Here is a 13,492-nt window from a genome sequence, read left to right on the forward strand (position 1 = left end):
TTGGGATTGACGAAGTGAAAAAAGGGATTAACGAGTTGCAGTTTCGAATACATTTTATCTATATACAAGCCAGTCATCCTTTCAATCTATTCCTTCGGCCGTAACGAACCAAGCAGCCTTGTCGTACCCTCCCGTGCAACAATCGCTTATACAACATATAGCATCGTCGTGGGGGGAGTAGCACACCGAACGGTCCGATTTCGACACTACGGCGCCACATCTGCAATTTCTGCGCCATCTCTAAGCCATGCAGGCGGTGAACACGCCTTGCAGGCTTACCGCAAGCCTAGGCGAGGAACATCTCCACCCTCCCCTTTCTTCACGCAAGTATCGACCCATCGTTCACATGGCCCACCACTCCACGACGCAATTCTTACAGAACCTACGACTGCGATATGTCAAGCGAGTTCAGCAAATTTGCCTCCTTCACCAGCTCATAGAACAAGCCCTTCCTTCTTACTAACTCTGCAGGCGAATCAAATTCAGCGACCGTGCCCTTGTCTAGCACAATAATGCGGTCAGAGTCAAGAATAGTGTTGATCCTATGCGCAATAGTGATGATAGTGCGGTTTCGGAACATGCTGCTACGTAGTGTCGTCTGTAGCATGGCATCGGTCTCGACATCGACGGCAGCCTGCAGAAGCAAGTGTTAGCACGAGTGCACACCGACGTTAAGATCGAACATAATTGGCGGAAATGACATACCGTAGCCTCGTCCAAAACCAAGATGTTGCTGGGAGCAAGAAGAGCACGCGCGAGCGAAACGAGCTGCCGCTGTCCAGCGCTGAGGTTGGACCCTTGTCGACTGTCAGTTTATCGCCAGGAAATCGCAACGGAAAATGGGGACGCATGACTGACCTCCTTCATGAACCTGGGCATCCAACTTTCCTGGCATACCTGAAACGTGGTCTTTGAGACGAGCGTGATCTTTGGAATGGTTAGCGATAGTTACACAACAGGAAAAAGTACGAGTTGCATACCTAAAACGCTCCACAACTCTGTGTCGTCATGAACGTGACCCGGGTCAAGATTGTCTCGCACGGTACCCGCGAAGAGCGCAGCATCTTGAGGAATGATGGCTAGTCGTCTACGAAGATCAAGAAGACCGATTGAACTCGTATTCAGGTTGTCAATGCTCACGGATCCTTCGGCGGGTTCGATGATGCGGAACAGTGCCAGAGTGAGCGAGCTCTTGCCTGCGCCCGTGCGACCAACAACCCCAATCTTTTCATTGGGCTTGATCTGGAGGTTGATATTCTTGAGCACCAAACTGAGACCTGCCCGGTATCGGGTACTGTAGTTGTTGAACGACACACCGCCCTGAGATGGCCAGCTAATCGGTGGCCGATTCTTGGAGATGACATCTGGCGCTTCACTAGGTAGAGCAGCATACTCAAGTACACGTTCCACCGATACGATGTTTGTCTCCACCTCGACGGTTTGTCGGACAATCCAGTTGAGGCTCTGTGTGATCTGAAGCGCATAAGACATCGCAAGACCAACCATGCCCGCTGAAATATTACTGTGGCTCGCCACGGATATGATGGAGAAGCCGGCAGATGCCAGAATGATGACAGAGCCGATAAACTCTAATCGCACAGCAAGCCATCGATTGGCGCTGATAGACGGATAGTAGGCTCTCAGATTAGCATCTACTCTCCACTCATTTTCCAGTTCGAAGCGCTTCTGTTGGCTGTAGGCACGGATTGTGCTCATACCACTCAGCGACTCCTGGAAATGCGCATAGATAGGACTACGACTGACACTATCGAGACGCTTCAGCTCCCGCGATGTTCGCAAGTAGTATCTCTGGATGTAAAGGTAAAGCGCGCCTAGCGGCAGGATGAGCGCAACGAAGACCGGGGTAGATGCGGATATAACAACGAGGGTGAAACCGGCTAACGATCCGGTCGGTCAGTCAAATGTTACACAGCCAAGCGACATGGGGGAGTGCATACCTCTGGCGGTGTTGACGAAGAGCATGTTGAAAGTACGGCTGATTGCGTTAGTGTTTTCGTTCACACATGAGTCGCATGGGGGTTTCACTCACGCTAAAACCTCATCTACCTTGTAGATATCGCTGGAAAAAGACGTTAGCAGGGATAAAATTTCCGCCCAGGATAGGCCAAGGAGGAGGCTCGGGATGACCGTTTGCGGGAGACGTTTTGGTGGGTGGGTCTCGCGAGAAATGCCCGTTACCAGACATGTTTAAAACGTACCTTGAGAACCTATTCAGGATACGTCCTGCAGGAGTCGTCTCAAAGAAGCTCATCGGTGAGCGGAACATGGCAAAGGCCATCCGCTCGTGTAACTTCCGACTGGCCTGAGATGTCAGGTCAGCATTGCACGATCCTGATGAATGCGATGTCAGGGGTGTGGTCGCATGCTTACCTCGATCGAACAGAAGATCCACAAGATCAGCGTCTGCACCACAACCAAAGCAGAAGATCCAACACCAAAAGCGAAGTAGATACCGATGTACTTGCCGACATGTGGGTTGCCGCCATACCGTTGATTAACTTCAGACCAGTTCTTTAGCCAAACGCTCGCTCCTGCAGGATGTTAGCGTTTACTCCAAAGAGAAGAAACCGCGACGAGTTAATCGTGTCACTCACCGATAGAACTTGTCTGTGCTCCAAGCAACAGTATGAGATAGATCGCGACAGCTGCAAGGTTGCTCGTCTTTGCATATTCTCCGTACACGGACCATTTGACTTTGCCCTGCTCAGAAAATTCTTTAGACTGCTTGCTTTTCAATCCACCCCCTTCCTCATCAGTGAGTTTGCCACGAGCTCCGTTGAAACTAGCAGTACTGGCACGGCGAAGAGTGTTGAAGCTGTGTTTGCGAGCCGTCCCGTTACCGGGTCTCAACGGCGCAAGAGTAGCAGCGCCCTCTTGCGCAGCTTCAACTTCGGCCTGGTCTTGCTCATCGTCTTCCGAAGCCGGGCTTCCGCCGTACACTGTAGATCCCTCGTCACTCATGACGCTTTCCGATGCGTGGCTATTGTTAGTTTCGTCCTGGTCCTCGTTCAAGGATGCCTTGATCAAGTTTGAAATCTCCCCCTTCATTGCCATAAGTTGGTCGTAACTGCCTCTCTCAAGAACCTTACCCTCACGAAGCAGTAAGATCATGTCAGCTTCCATCAATACGGGTATGGAGTTAGTCGCGAGAATCCTCGTCTTGCCGGCCAGGAGGCCCTTAGGTCCAAGAACATTGTCGATCAGATGCCTTCCAACATGCTGATCGACAGCGGACAAACAATCGTCGAGAAGATAGACATCTGCGCGAGCATACACAGCTCGAGCAAGGGTAAGCCGAGCCTTTTGTCCACCAGATAGAGAGATTCCACGTTCGCCGACCTCTGTCTGGTCGCCATCAGGAAGTTGCAAAAAGTCGTCGCGCAGCGCGCATGCTTTGACAGTCTTGTCGTAAAAATGAGGATCCCAGCGGTGACCAAAAACGATGTTTTCGCGGACAGACGCATTCATTACCCAGGCAGATTGCGGAACGTAAGCGGTCTTGCCTCGAAGAACGACTTCCCCCTTTAGCTTCCATATGTCGCCTAGTACTGATTGCAAAAGCGATGACTTTCCAGCACCCACACGGCCAACAATGCACGCAAGCTCTCCCTTGTGAGCAGAGAAGTTGATGTCGTGTAGAGTACCACGCTCGTCGTTCCTGTTCCAGGTAAAGCTGGCGTCGCGGATGCGAACCGATTCATCGCCATTGTCTTCCACAGCCTCTTCGTGGATAACGGCATTTTCTTGGAGCTCGTCGGCGGTTAAGTAGCTGGTGATGCGACCCACAGCAACACTGGCCTCCACAATCGCTGTAATGACCATGGGCAGAACGGCCAAAGGGAACGTTAACAGATTGAAAAGCGTGAGAGCAGGAAAGACGATATCAGTAGTTAACGCACGGTTCTGTGTCCAAACGAAGACACCGAAAGTCGAACAGGACACAAGGAATGGAGTTGTGGACCATGTGAACGTGGAGATGGCTTGGGTGGCTCCGATTTTGCGAAGCGTCTTCAGTTCTTGATCGTTTCGAATGTGGTTCAGGCGGGTGGCGAACGCTGTAGTCCAAGCATATAGCTTGATCGATTTCATGTTGTTGAGAATCTCGGAGATCAACTTTGTACGTGCGTCCTTGTTCGTCATCTGCTCTTTTTGCAGCGTCTTCATCCATCGCGCAATTACTCCGTTGACAGGTATCATGACGAACATGGCAGCCACACCTGCAAAACAGCTGTAGCCAACCAACTGGTACAATGATAGCATGCACAGGACGATTTGGAATGGAGCAGACCAAAGCTGCTGACCATACTGAGCGAGATCCTGAAGTCGCTGCGTATCTACAGCCATGTAGTTGACGATGTCACCAGTCGACTTGGATGCTCGACCCTCATTTGACAAACGCGTCGATTTGGAGTAGATGGCAGCGGTCAAGGAGGACTTGATGCGCATGCCAGTCTCGAAAGAACGTTGGAAATATTGGTGAAGAAACATAGTTTGGGAAACTGATACAGAAAACATGGCAAGTGCAATAGCGGCACCGCGCACTACAGGCTGAGGATGACCAGTACGGTAGGAATCGACGAAATTGATCAGAAGTCTCAATAGTTGCGGCTGCGCGAAGTTCAAGACGTCGCTCACGGTCTTGATGGCAGCGCCTCTGAAGTACGGACCACCGAACGCACGGAAAAACGCCAGCCACAACGACGGATGCTTCTTCTCCATCTCGATCTTCCAAGCCTCCTCAAACGCCTCTGAAGTGTGTCTTGTCGTGTCGCGTCTTCGAAGATTCCATAAACTGTCCTGGGTGAGGAAGGTCTTGTAGCCACGCTTCATCAACGGTGTCATCCAGCCAAAAGTCAAGACGGAAAAGACGTCCGCGTATTCGTAGGGACATTCATCGTCGTCTCCTAGGGCGTCGTAGTCGCTTAGCCGCTTCTGAATAAAGTATTCCAAGACGAACTCGACGGCAGCCAGACCTACGCTGGCGCAGAAGACTGCAAAATATGCCACATGATCTTCGTACAGTTTCTGCGCGATGAGCGAGCGGAGCTTGACGGCGTATGCGATGAGGAGAAACAGCCAGAAGAAGAGCACGACGCAATTAGCGTTGCGCGACCTCGAGTGCTCGACATATTGCGTGTAGAAGACGACACCGAGCGACAAGATGGTGGCAATAGAGGTCCAGAAGCGGAAGTCGCCAGCCCAGACGTCTTTGAGGTATTGGACCTGGAGTGCTGCCTGCACTGCAGTTGTGGCGATGAGAGCCGCGAGGGTAGCCTATCAGCGTGGACATGATTAGCAGCTGTCAACACAAACGAAGCATTCTCAACGTGTTCGGGACACATGGCGTACCAGTTTTGCGTAGAAATGCCAATTGCGCTTAACCGGCTGGGGCGAACACTTCCTGAACAGATACCACAACGCGCCTGCACCTCCCACGATCCCCCACACGGCCACGACGGCTATCCACACATCGAGAAAACATGGCGTGAAGTCATAACGAATCGGGCTGATGGGCCCCCAACCCTCGCTGTTACCGCATAGTGGCTGCCGGTCGTGCTTGGATGCGGTGAGATAGCCTTGGGCAAGCGGCGTGAAGGACAGGAACGGAGTCTGCTGGCCCTGCATTGATCGTGTCGATGCGATGCTGTCTCTGTGTCACAGAGGCAAAGCAGAAAGTTGATGTCGAACGGCGAGATCAGGCGCGACGTTCGGAAGACGACGCGAAGGCACTTTTAGATGGGTCGAAGCTATCATTGACTAATCGTCATTGCTCGGGTTTAGCCTCTTCGTAGCTCCGACGCGCTGCATGTTCCGCAGCTTCTGCGTTTCTTCGCCATCCCTTGCCAAGTCGACATTAAATATCAACGTCTGTGCGAGAACGTCATAAACGCGATGTGCAGTCAATGTGCAGTCAATGTGCAAATTACTAAGGGCACTGAGGAAGTTCGTCTGACATGCGTGCTCGTCCATCTGACTATTGTAGCCTCAACTGAACCAGACCAACCTTCCAGCCTGTACAGCAGCAACGACGAAAATCGCAGTGTTCAACCATCAAAACAGTTGAGCCTACCCACTGTGGCAAATTTCAACTACTCATCTTCCAGGCAAAAGCTTTAATTACTACCGACATGCACATCTTGTCTCTCTTTACGATATGCATAAGTATAACTATCAGCCACTACAACACAATAACGGAATACATCGACTGGTTTCTTGTTTAGTTCATCTGCTGTTTTGACAAGAAAATGAGAGACTGAACTTTGTATAAGATATTGCCTTCTGCTTCCAACCGTAAATGTCAAAGTCAAGAGAGAGAAGGTGAGGCATTTTGAAGAATTACTTGAAGCAGATTTAATATCAACTTGAAGAGCTGGATTTGAACATTTGAGTTTTTTCCTCCGTAACTGGAAAGAAGTCGCTACTCAGAAGTCACAACCCCCTAGAGCTCATTCCTCTCAGGGTCCTTCCCGTTCAACGCGCCCTTCGTCAAACCTCGAACAACATCATTCAATGTCTCCAGATGCTCAAACTTCGGTGCATCCTCACCCAACCCCCACGCAAACACACCACCAAGCGCTCTTTCCCCCCACAGCAGCTCAGTCTTCCTCTCCATCGCAAACGACGTATCCCACGACCAAAACAACCGCTCCTCCTCATCCCAATAGTAATGTCCCCCACCGACCCCATCATACATTCCACGCTCCATCGCACGCGCAAAAGACGTCGCCGACTCCGACGGAACCTCATCGTGCCACGAGAACCCGCCAGTCTTGCCCAAATCTGCTCCAGTTCCAGGGTCCTCGAGAAGTTCAGTCGCGCATCCCACGGGCTGTTTCGCGCAATCAACACCTTCCGCCGTGCGAAACCACTTCACATAGAACGCGTACCCTAGATTCAACTTCTCAGCTGGCGCCCCGCACTCGACATATGCGGTGATTGCTTCGCGCGACGCCTGCACGCCGGTGTGGTGTTTCGTCACGTTATCGCGGCGGTTCATCAGGTCGTATGTCATGACGTTTAGGAAGTCAACCGACTGCATGATGCTGGGTATCGTTGATGGGGTGAAAGCTAGCATATCGCGTGGCAGGCCGGGAACAGCTGCGGAGATGATTTTCTCTGGCCCGATGGCAGCCCGGATTTCCGCGAGGAGTTGTGGGTAGGCGGTAATTTGCCAGGTTTTCTCGGCGTTGGGGTGCGTTTTATAGTCCTCGCCGTTGCCGCTGGGATGCGTCAGTGGTGTTGCTTGGAGGATGTTGATGTAGTGAACGTGGATGGGGTGGTTTTACCCCGGATACTCCCAGTCCACATCTACCCCTACCCTCAACATGTCAACGCGCAATCCCTGCAGAAGATGGTATTCTGGAATACATACCATCTGCACCTGTCCGCTCAACCATCTCGGCAACCTTCCTCGCAAACCTCCTCCTCCCTTCTTCCGTCTTCGCTGCTTTGGAAAATCCTTCTGTGTCACCCCATCCCCCAATCGCAATCATGACAGCCGTACCCTCAGAGAACTTGGACCGTACTTCTTCGACCGTAGTGAAGAGTGGCCACTCATTTTGCTCAGGATTGTTGAAGATGCCAGACTGCATGAAAGCCAGAGCGACATGTGTCACTTGCGAAATGAGTGCAGGCTCAGGGACGACATTGTGCTGGCTAGGAGAGATTTAGAACAGATTGCAGAATTGAGAGTGGAATGATTTACCCTGTGAGGTACATGATGTAGTTTGGCTTCGTGCCAAGAACGGGTATCACACAGCAGAGCCAAAAAAGAATTGAACATAGCCGGGGAGTCGACATGTTGTTAGGTGGACGAATGGACTTGAGATTCTGTGATTGTTAAATAGAGAACGGAGGGGTGTTCAGTGGAGCGTCAAATGGCAAGAACAATTCACCAATGGTATCACTTGATTACTAATCATCCAGTGTATGACCTAAATGGGGCTGAGTGAACGTGAAGCCTTGCCGTTGGTTGTCTATTGACAAGGAGACCCTCAAAGCTTTTGCGTATGTTATGCTGTAGGTACAAAACAGGATACATCAGCCTTGAGTAGCCTATCATTCCATGTCTGCACAAATGCTATTGGTTATCACAACGCTCGCCTTCCGCTCGAAGCGGAAATGAGACATGGAAAGGTGTAAACCAGAGTAAACCGGCATGCCTAGGGAGAAGAAATATAGCCATCACGCCATGAACGATGATAGTCACAGCTTGTAGACGTTAGCTCAACTATAGCGTGTATTGTGTCAAGTCGAAACGGAATCAGCCCACCAGAAAAGCGCGTTCTGAGCCAGGTTGAACGTAAGTCGAAAGTGCAAAACGATCACAGGGTACCACCTCTTGGGGGGTCCAATCACAAGTCAGTCGCTCAACGAGCATGACGTGACTAAATATCCAGCCTTGTCTGTATATTGAGCCGACAACTGTTGCTTCTCTTGAAGCCACTTTCCCGGGGGCTTTTGTTATGCCAACAGATTGAATGAAGGGTTACATCTTCTCGGTCAACAGTGCTGTGCGATATCTTTTTCAATGTTATTGTTGTCGTCGCGATGTTGTCCCCATGACGTCTGTTCAAGGCAGTGCTTTACTTCGATGATAATTTCTGTACTCAACCGCTGTTTCGACGAAGATTTCCAAAAAGCCGTGAACTATTACAAGTTCATGGAGACTTTAGGACATCCATCAAAAACAAGGAACAACGTAATTGTAGCAAAAGACTCGAGTCGCCCCTCACGGAATGATGGGGCAACGCTAGACCCTGCGAGCCTCAGCCGCCTCGACGGGCAGGTGCCCCTCACCCGATCACGACCTTCGAGAATATATAGAGCACACCATCAAGTCATACCAAACCAAAATTGGGCGCCGCCTTATTCTTGCGGCCTGCTACAGATGTCCACTTTCGAACAACGTCACCTGGCATCGCGTTGTTGGGTTTGAAGAATATCGCAAGCCAGCGATCCTAAGGCTGATGACCAACGTCCATCACACACTGCTCGCTAAACTCAAAGTCTTTTACAACCTGGTCAATCGGAATCTTGTAAATGCATCGTTCTCGGTCATTTGCCATCCAGGAACCCATCGAGCAGGATGGGGCCAAGCGGTTTTGGAGATGGTACCGGCTATAGCATTGGGATCGATCTGGGAACGGCAAGAATCTGTACCGCCGTCTTCAGAAATGACAGGGCCGAAATCGTTCCACACGAGGGCCAGTCATTCATGCCATGTTATGTTGCTTTCACGAAGACCGGTCGCCTAATCGGAGCGGCAGCTAAGAACCAGGCTAGCGCCAATCCGACGAATACCCTCTTTGGTGCCCTCAGGTTCATTGGAAGGAAATACGACGATCCCGAAACCCAACAGATGATCAAAGGTTTTCCATTCCGAGTTGCACGAGATGCAAGCGGTAGTCCCACGTTTGTTGTTCAGCACCGCGGCGGCGTACTGACCATGACCGCAATGGAGGTGCTGTCCATATTGCTGAGTAGAGTCAGAAGAGATGCCCAACGTTACTTGGGTAACTATCCGATGAGTGCAGTCATCACTGTTCCAGCTTCGTTCAGTTCTATTCAACGTCATGCGGTGAGCAATGCTGCCATGATAGCTGACATCAAGCCCCTTCGCTTACTCGGCTCCGCTGTTGGTGCTTGTTTGGATTACATGATAAAACAGCAGCCGGTTGATAAAACAAACATCTTAATTGCAGATTTCGGCGCCGGGAGTATGGATGTAGCTATCGCCACCCTCGAACATGGCGTAGTGGAGATTCAGGCCATCGCCGGAGCTAACGATGTAGGAGGAGATGATATTGATACCTGCTTGGTTCGCTATGCAGCCAATGTCTTCAAACGTGAAACATCCTCCGATCTCACTAGAGATTCTCGAGCGCTTCGTAGATTGCGTACTGCATGTGAAAAGGCGAAACAAGAGCTGTCGTCGCAGACACAGACCACTGTATATATCGACCAGTTGTGCGACGGACACGATTTTGTTTGGACTCTCACACGGCAAAGCCTAGAAGAATGTTTTAGCGACCCTCTGCGAGCCTGTCTTGTGCCGATTAAGCAAGCATTGAAAGACGCTGGTATCGAGAAATCAAGGATCCACGTGGCGATCGTAATTGGAGGCTCTTCGAGGACACCTCAGCTGCAACACCGTGTGTCCGAATTGTTAAACTTCATGGATATTGCCAAGTGTCTCAATCCAGACGAGACTGCAGCGAGAGGTGTCGCATTCGAAGCGGCAATTCTGTCCGGCGACCTTTCCTCGCGATCCACAGCCGAGACGCTTCTTGTTGATGTCGTGCCGTTCACGATTGGTATTGGGACAAGAGAGGGAATCATATCTCCACTTCTCCAACGGAATACTAGCATTCCCACAAAAAAGGCGGATACCTTCACTCTCACAGAGGATGACAAGAATAACAAAAGCTTCTTTGTGTCAGTTTTTGAAGGGGAGTCCGCGCACACGATGTATAACATGTGTCTGGGAAAGTCAGTGGTACCTCTTTCACATCTTTGGGACAACGTCCCGCAGATGGTGGTAACCGTGGACTGTGATCAAGATAACGAGTTTGAGATCCACGTCCTGGACAAAGCAACCGGCGTCAGAATACAAGTACCTTGCCTGGACACTGATCGACTGTCAATGGAAGACCTGGTGCTATTGAAGGCGAAAGCTGCGGGCTTCAACATCGCTGATGAGACTGAAGAGAGACGTATAGAGGCGAAGAATGCAGCAGAAGGGTACGTATTTGCTTTGCTAGATCGATTAGGCTCGCAACCCCAGACAGACATCATCTGCCGAAAGGTCCATCTGGCGAACAGACTCTTAGTGTGGCTCGATGAGAACAATGACGCCGCGTTTTCGGAGTACACAGCAAAACTCCATCAATTGCAGGAATTCGCAGAAATTACTGTAGATTCAGGCACCGAACAGAGACCTGTCGTGGCTGAGCAAAAGGAAACGGAGGAAGTTTTCGATCACCTTGTGAACATGGCAGAAAAGCCAAAAAAGACAGGCGCAGATGATGTGAGATCGCAAACAGAATCCGAAACGGAGGTGAACGATGAGGAGCGGAGTAACGCGCGCTCGCCTTCAATGATTCCGTCATCTACCGACTTGAGTACTCCTCCAGCTACAGAGGCTAGAAGCGATAAGAAATTGGATGTTCGATCCAGTTTGGGGTCGTCGCCAGTGGGTATTACGGTCGATCTCGAACCACTCGTAGGGAATGAGGAGCTTGCCGTGGATACAGCTGTCGAGAAAATGCAAGATATTGCGCAACCATCACTCGACAATGACCACATATTCTCACAACCCTGCTCGCCTCCTGCACGAGTACCAAGTGTCTCAAATGTTTCCAACAAGTCAAGCACGCTTCGCTCGGAGACACCTCAATCTACTGCGAGGGGCATGTCGGAACTGTTCTCCAAGCCAAAGGTAGAGAGCATTGTTTACACAGATGCCGACTTCGTGTGTATGTCTACCTATCTGGCCAATGTCGGCAGACTTTCATGGAGCATGGTTCCACGACTATACACCGTTCTTCGTTTGATCGATAAGCTGGATATGCTGGACTTCTTCATCGACCAAGGCATTACAGACATCTGGTTTCCATTTACGCAGATGTCTCTGCCAAGTGCAATGTCGCCAACGGCAAAAGCACATTTTCTTGAACACCAGCACGCGGTTCTGTCCAAGTCATTGCTGTTTGAAATAGACTCCAATCGTACACATACCCACTTCGGGCAGGGTGAACCCCTTCCCTTTCAAGTTGTCGCAAAGCTTGGAGCTGGAGCTCACGGACAAGTCGACAAAGTCATGAGTACCGTGAGCTGTCGTGAATACGCTCGGAAGCTCTTTCGGCGAAGAAGGGGTGTGAGCCAAGACGCTATCAAAAGCTTTCTTGTTGAGCTACGAGTATTGAAAAGAGTACAACACCGTCACTGCATAGAATTGGTAAGCAGGCCTCTACTTCATAAGTTCACAAACAAAGTTGACACCGTGAAGGTACAAAGTTACACCGACCCTAAATATTTCGCACTCATCATGGTCCCGGTCGGTCAGTGCGACCTATACGAATATTATAAACTGGCGCGTGATTCACCAGACAAACTCTCTCTTCTCCGGAGCTTTTTCGGTTGCCTCAGTAATGCGTTAGAGTACATCCACAGCATCAAGATTCGTCACCGTGACATCAAACCACAAAACATACTAGTGAAGGGTGATAAAGTTTTCCTCACAGACTTTGGTATCGCGCTCGACTGGGAACATCTCTCCCGATCCACTACAACCGCGGATTCCGGAAAGACACTTATCTATGCTGCTCCCGAGGTAATGCGTTACCAAAGGCGCAATTCCTCGGCGGATGTCTGGTCGCTGGGATGCGTTTTCTTCGAAATGGTGACTGTGCTCAAAGGAGAGACAGTAGACGCAATGCGTGAGTTCTTTACGGAGCGCAGTGGGAGCCGTCACTTTCATGCAAACGGATCGAATCTAGGAAAATGGGCTAGCACCTTGCGTGGCAAAGGCTCAGCAAAAGACGATGCAGTGTTCAAATGGGTTCGGGCTATGCTTGATGAAGAAGCGGAGGATCGGCCAACTGCCGCGACGCTTTATGCGGATATCACTGCTACATGTGTTTCTCAGCATGCGTTGTTCTGTGGTTCATGTTGTTTAGAGGCAGTTGATTCAAGTGATGTAGAAGATGACGATGACGATGAGTTGTGGGGCCAGGCGGCGGAGTTGACACTGGGACATGAGCCAACATGAGATCCTGAGAGCTCGAAGGCTACGTGTCGACGTGGTGTGATTTGGGTTTGTCCCAGCTTTCGTCAGGAAACTGTATTATCATACATCGTAGAAGCACAACGCAATGAATCGTTTTCCGCAAAATAGATTTTGTTGAGAAGTTCTTCCCACCTAAGAGTGTGAATCGTAACATAAAGTCTATGCAATTGCTGGTGATTCGACGAGCTGTAGCTGGTTCGAGAGATTGTGGCGCCCCAATTTCGATGTTCTGGGCTGGAGGGCTGCGACGTGTTCAGATCTTAGTCTTTGTGTAGAGCCCAGAGACCATACAACTGATCTGCGCGAGTCAATATTGGATTACTAACATTACCACGTCGAGATTCCCGCGGCACTATTTCCTCCTTCGTTTCCTCAGAAAAGAGCGCAACAACATGTAGATTTTGCTCAATGAACTTACCGTCAGCTGTTGGAAGAGTAGCGAGAGGCTAGTACCCCTAATACCACTGCAAACGCTTAGTGGGTTTGCCAAGAATCTAAGGCGCAAACGCACTAGACTCACCTAGGCTTCTTCCTTCTTAGCTCGTAACTACATTCGCGCGTGAGAACCTCCCCTTACGTCTGGAACACCATTCAGCCAGCCACAATTGCTCCGTCGACCTTGACATGCTTGATTCGGATTTGAAGCTTTCCGCTCAAGCTTGAAAAGGGGGCTATTGACAT

At 50.4% G+C, this 13,492-nt stretch overlaps 3 protein-coding genes across 3 annotated transcripts; 1 reads left to right on the forward strand and 2 right to left on the reverse strand.

Moving 5' to 3' along the window:
- Nucleotides 1–34: 34 nt before the first annotated feature.
- Nucleotides 35–5,778, reverse strand: P153DRAFT_341875 (multidrug resistance-associated protein 1). Its single transcript, XM_033665944.1, has 10 exons — nucleotides 5,371–5,778; nucleotides 2,616–5,295; nucleotides 2,392–2,552; nucleotides 2,220–2,323; nucleotides 2,051–2,080; nucleotides 1,959–1,996; nucleotides 981–1,898; nucleotides 859–927; nucleotides 706–797; nucleotides 35–634 (listed from the first exon to the last, which is right to left on the reverse strand). The coding sequence occupies exons 1-10, from the start codon at nucleotides 5,644–5,646 to the stop codon at nucleotides 383–385; spliced, it is 4,620 nt and encodes a 1,539-aa protein (XP_033522707.1). The 5' UTR covers nucleotides 5,647–5,778; the 3' UTR covers nucleotides 35–382.
- Nucleotides 5,779–6,358: 580 nt separating this feature from the next.
- Nucleotides 6,359–7,740, reverse strand: P153DRAFT_367487 (glycoside hydrolase family 18 protein; the record flags this gene model as incomplete). The annotated part of the gene is made up of 4 exons (XM_033668286.1): nucleotides 6,359–7,241; nucleotides 7,308–7,335; nucleotides 7,394–7,677; nucleotides 7,727–7,740. 4 exons carry the CDS (start codon nucleotides 7,738–7,740, stop codon nucleotides 6,461–6,463), a joined length of 1,107 nt encoding a protein of 368 aa, XP_033522708.1. The 3' UTR covers nucleotides 6,359–6,460.
- Nucleotides 7,741–9,109: 1,369 nt separating this feature from the next.
- P153DRAFT_386446 (HSP70-domain-containing protein) lies at nucleotides 9,110–12,793 on the forward strand (the record flags this gene model as incomplete). The annotated part of the gene is made up of 2 exons (XM_033670530.1): nucleotides 9,110–11,980; nucleotides 12,032–12,793. 2 exons carry the CDS (start codon nucleotides 9,110–9,112, stop codon nucleotides 12,791–12,793), a joined length of 3,633 nt encoding a protein of 1,210 aa, XP_033522709.1.
- Nucleotides 12,794–13,492: the final 699 nt, after the last annotated feature.

The sequence above is a fragment of the Dothidotthia symphoricarpi genome (genome assembly GCF_010015815.1).
Source record: "Dothidotthia symphoricarpi CBS 119687 unplaced genomic scaffold P153scaffold_12, whole genome shotgun sequence".
NCBI classification, from domain to species: domain Eukaryota; kingdom Fungi; phylum Ascomycota; class Dothideomycetes; order Pleosporales; family Dothidotthiaceae; genus Dothidotthia; species Dothidotthia symphoricarpi.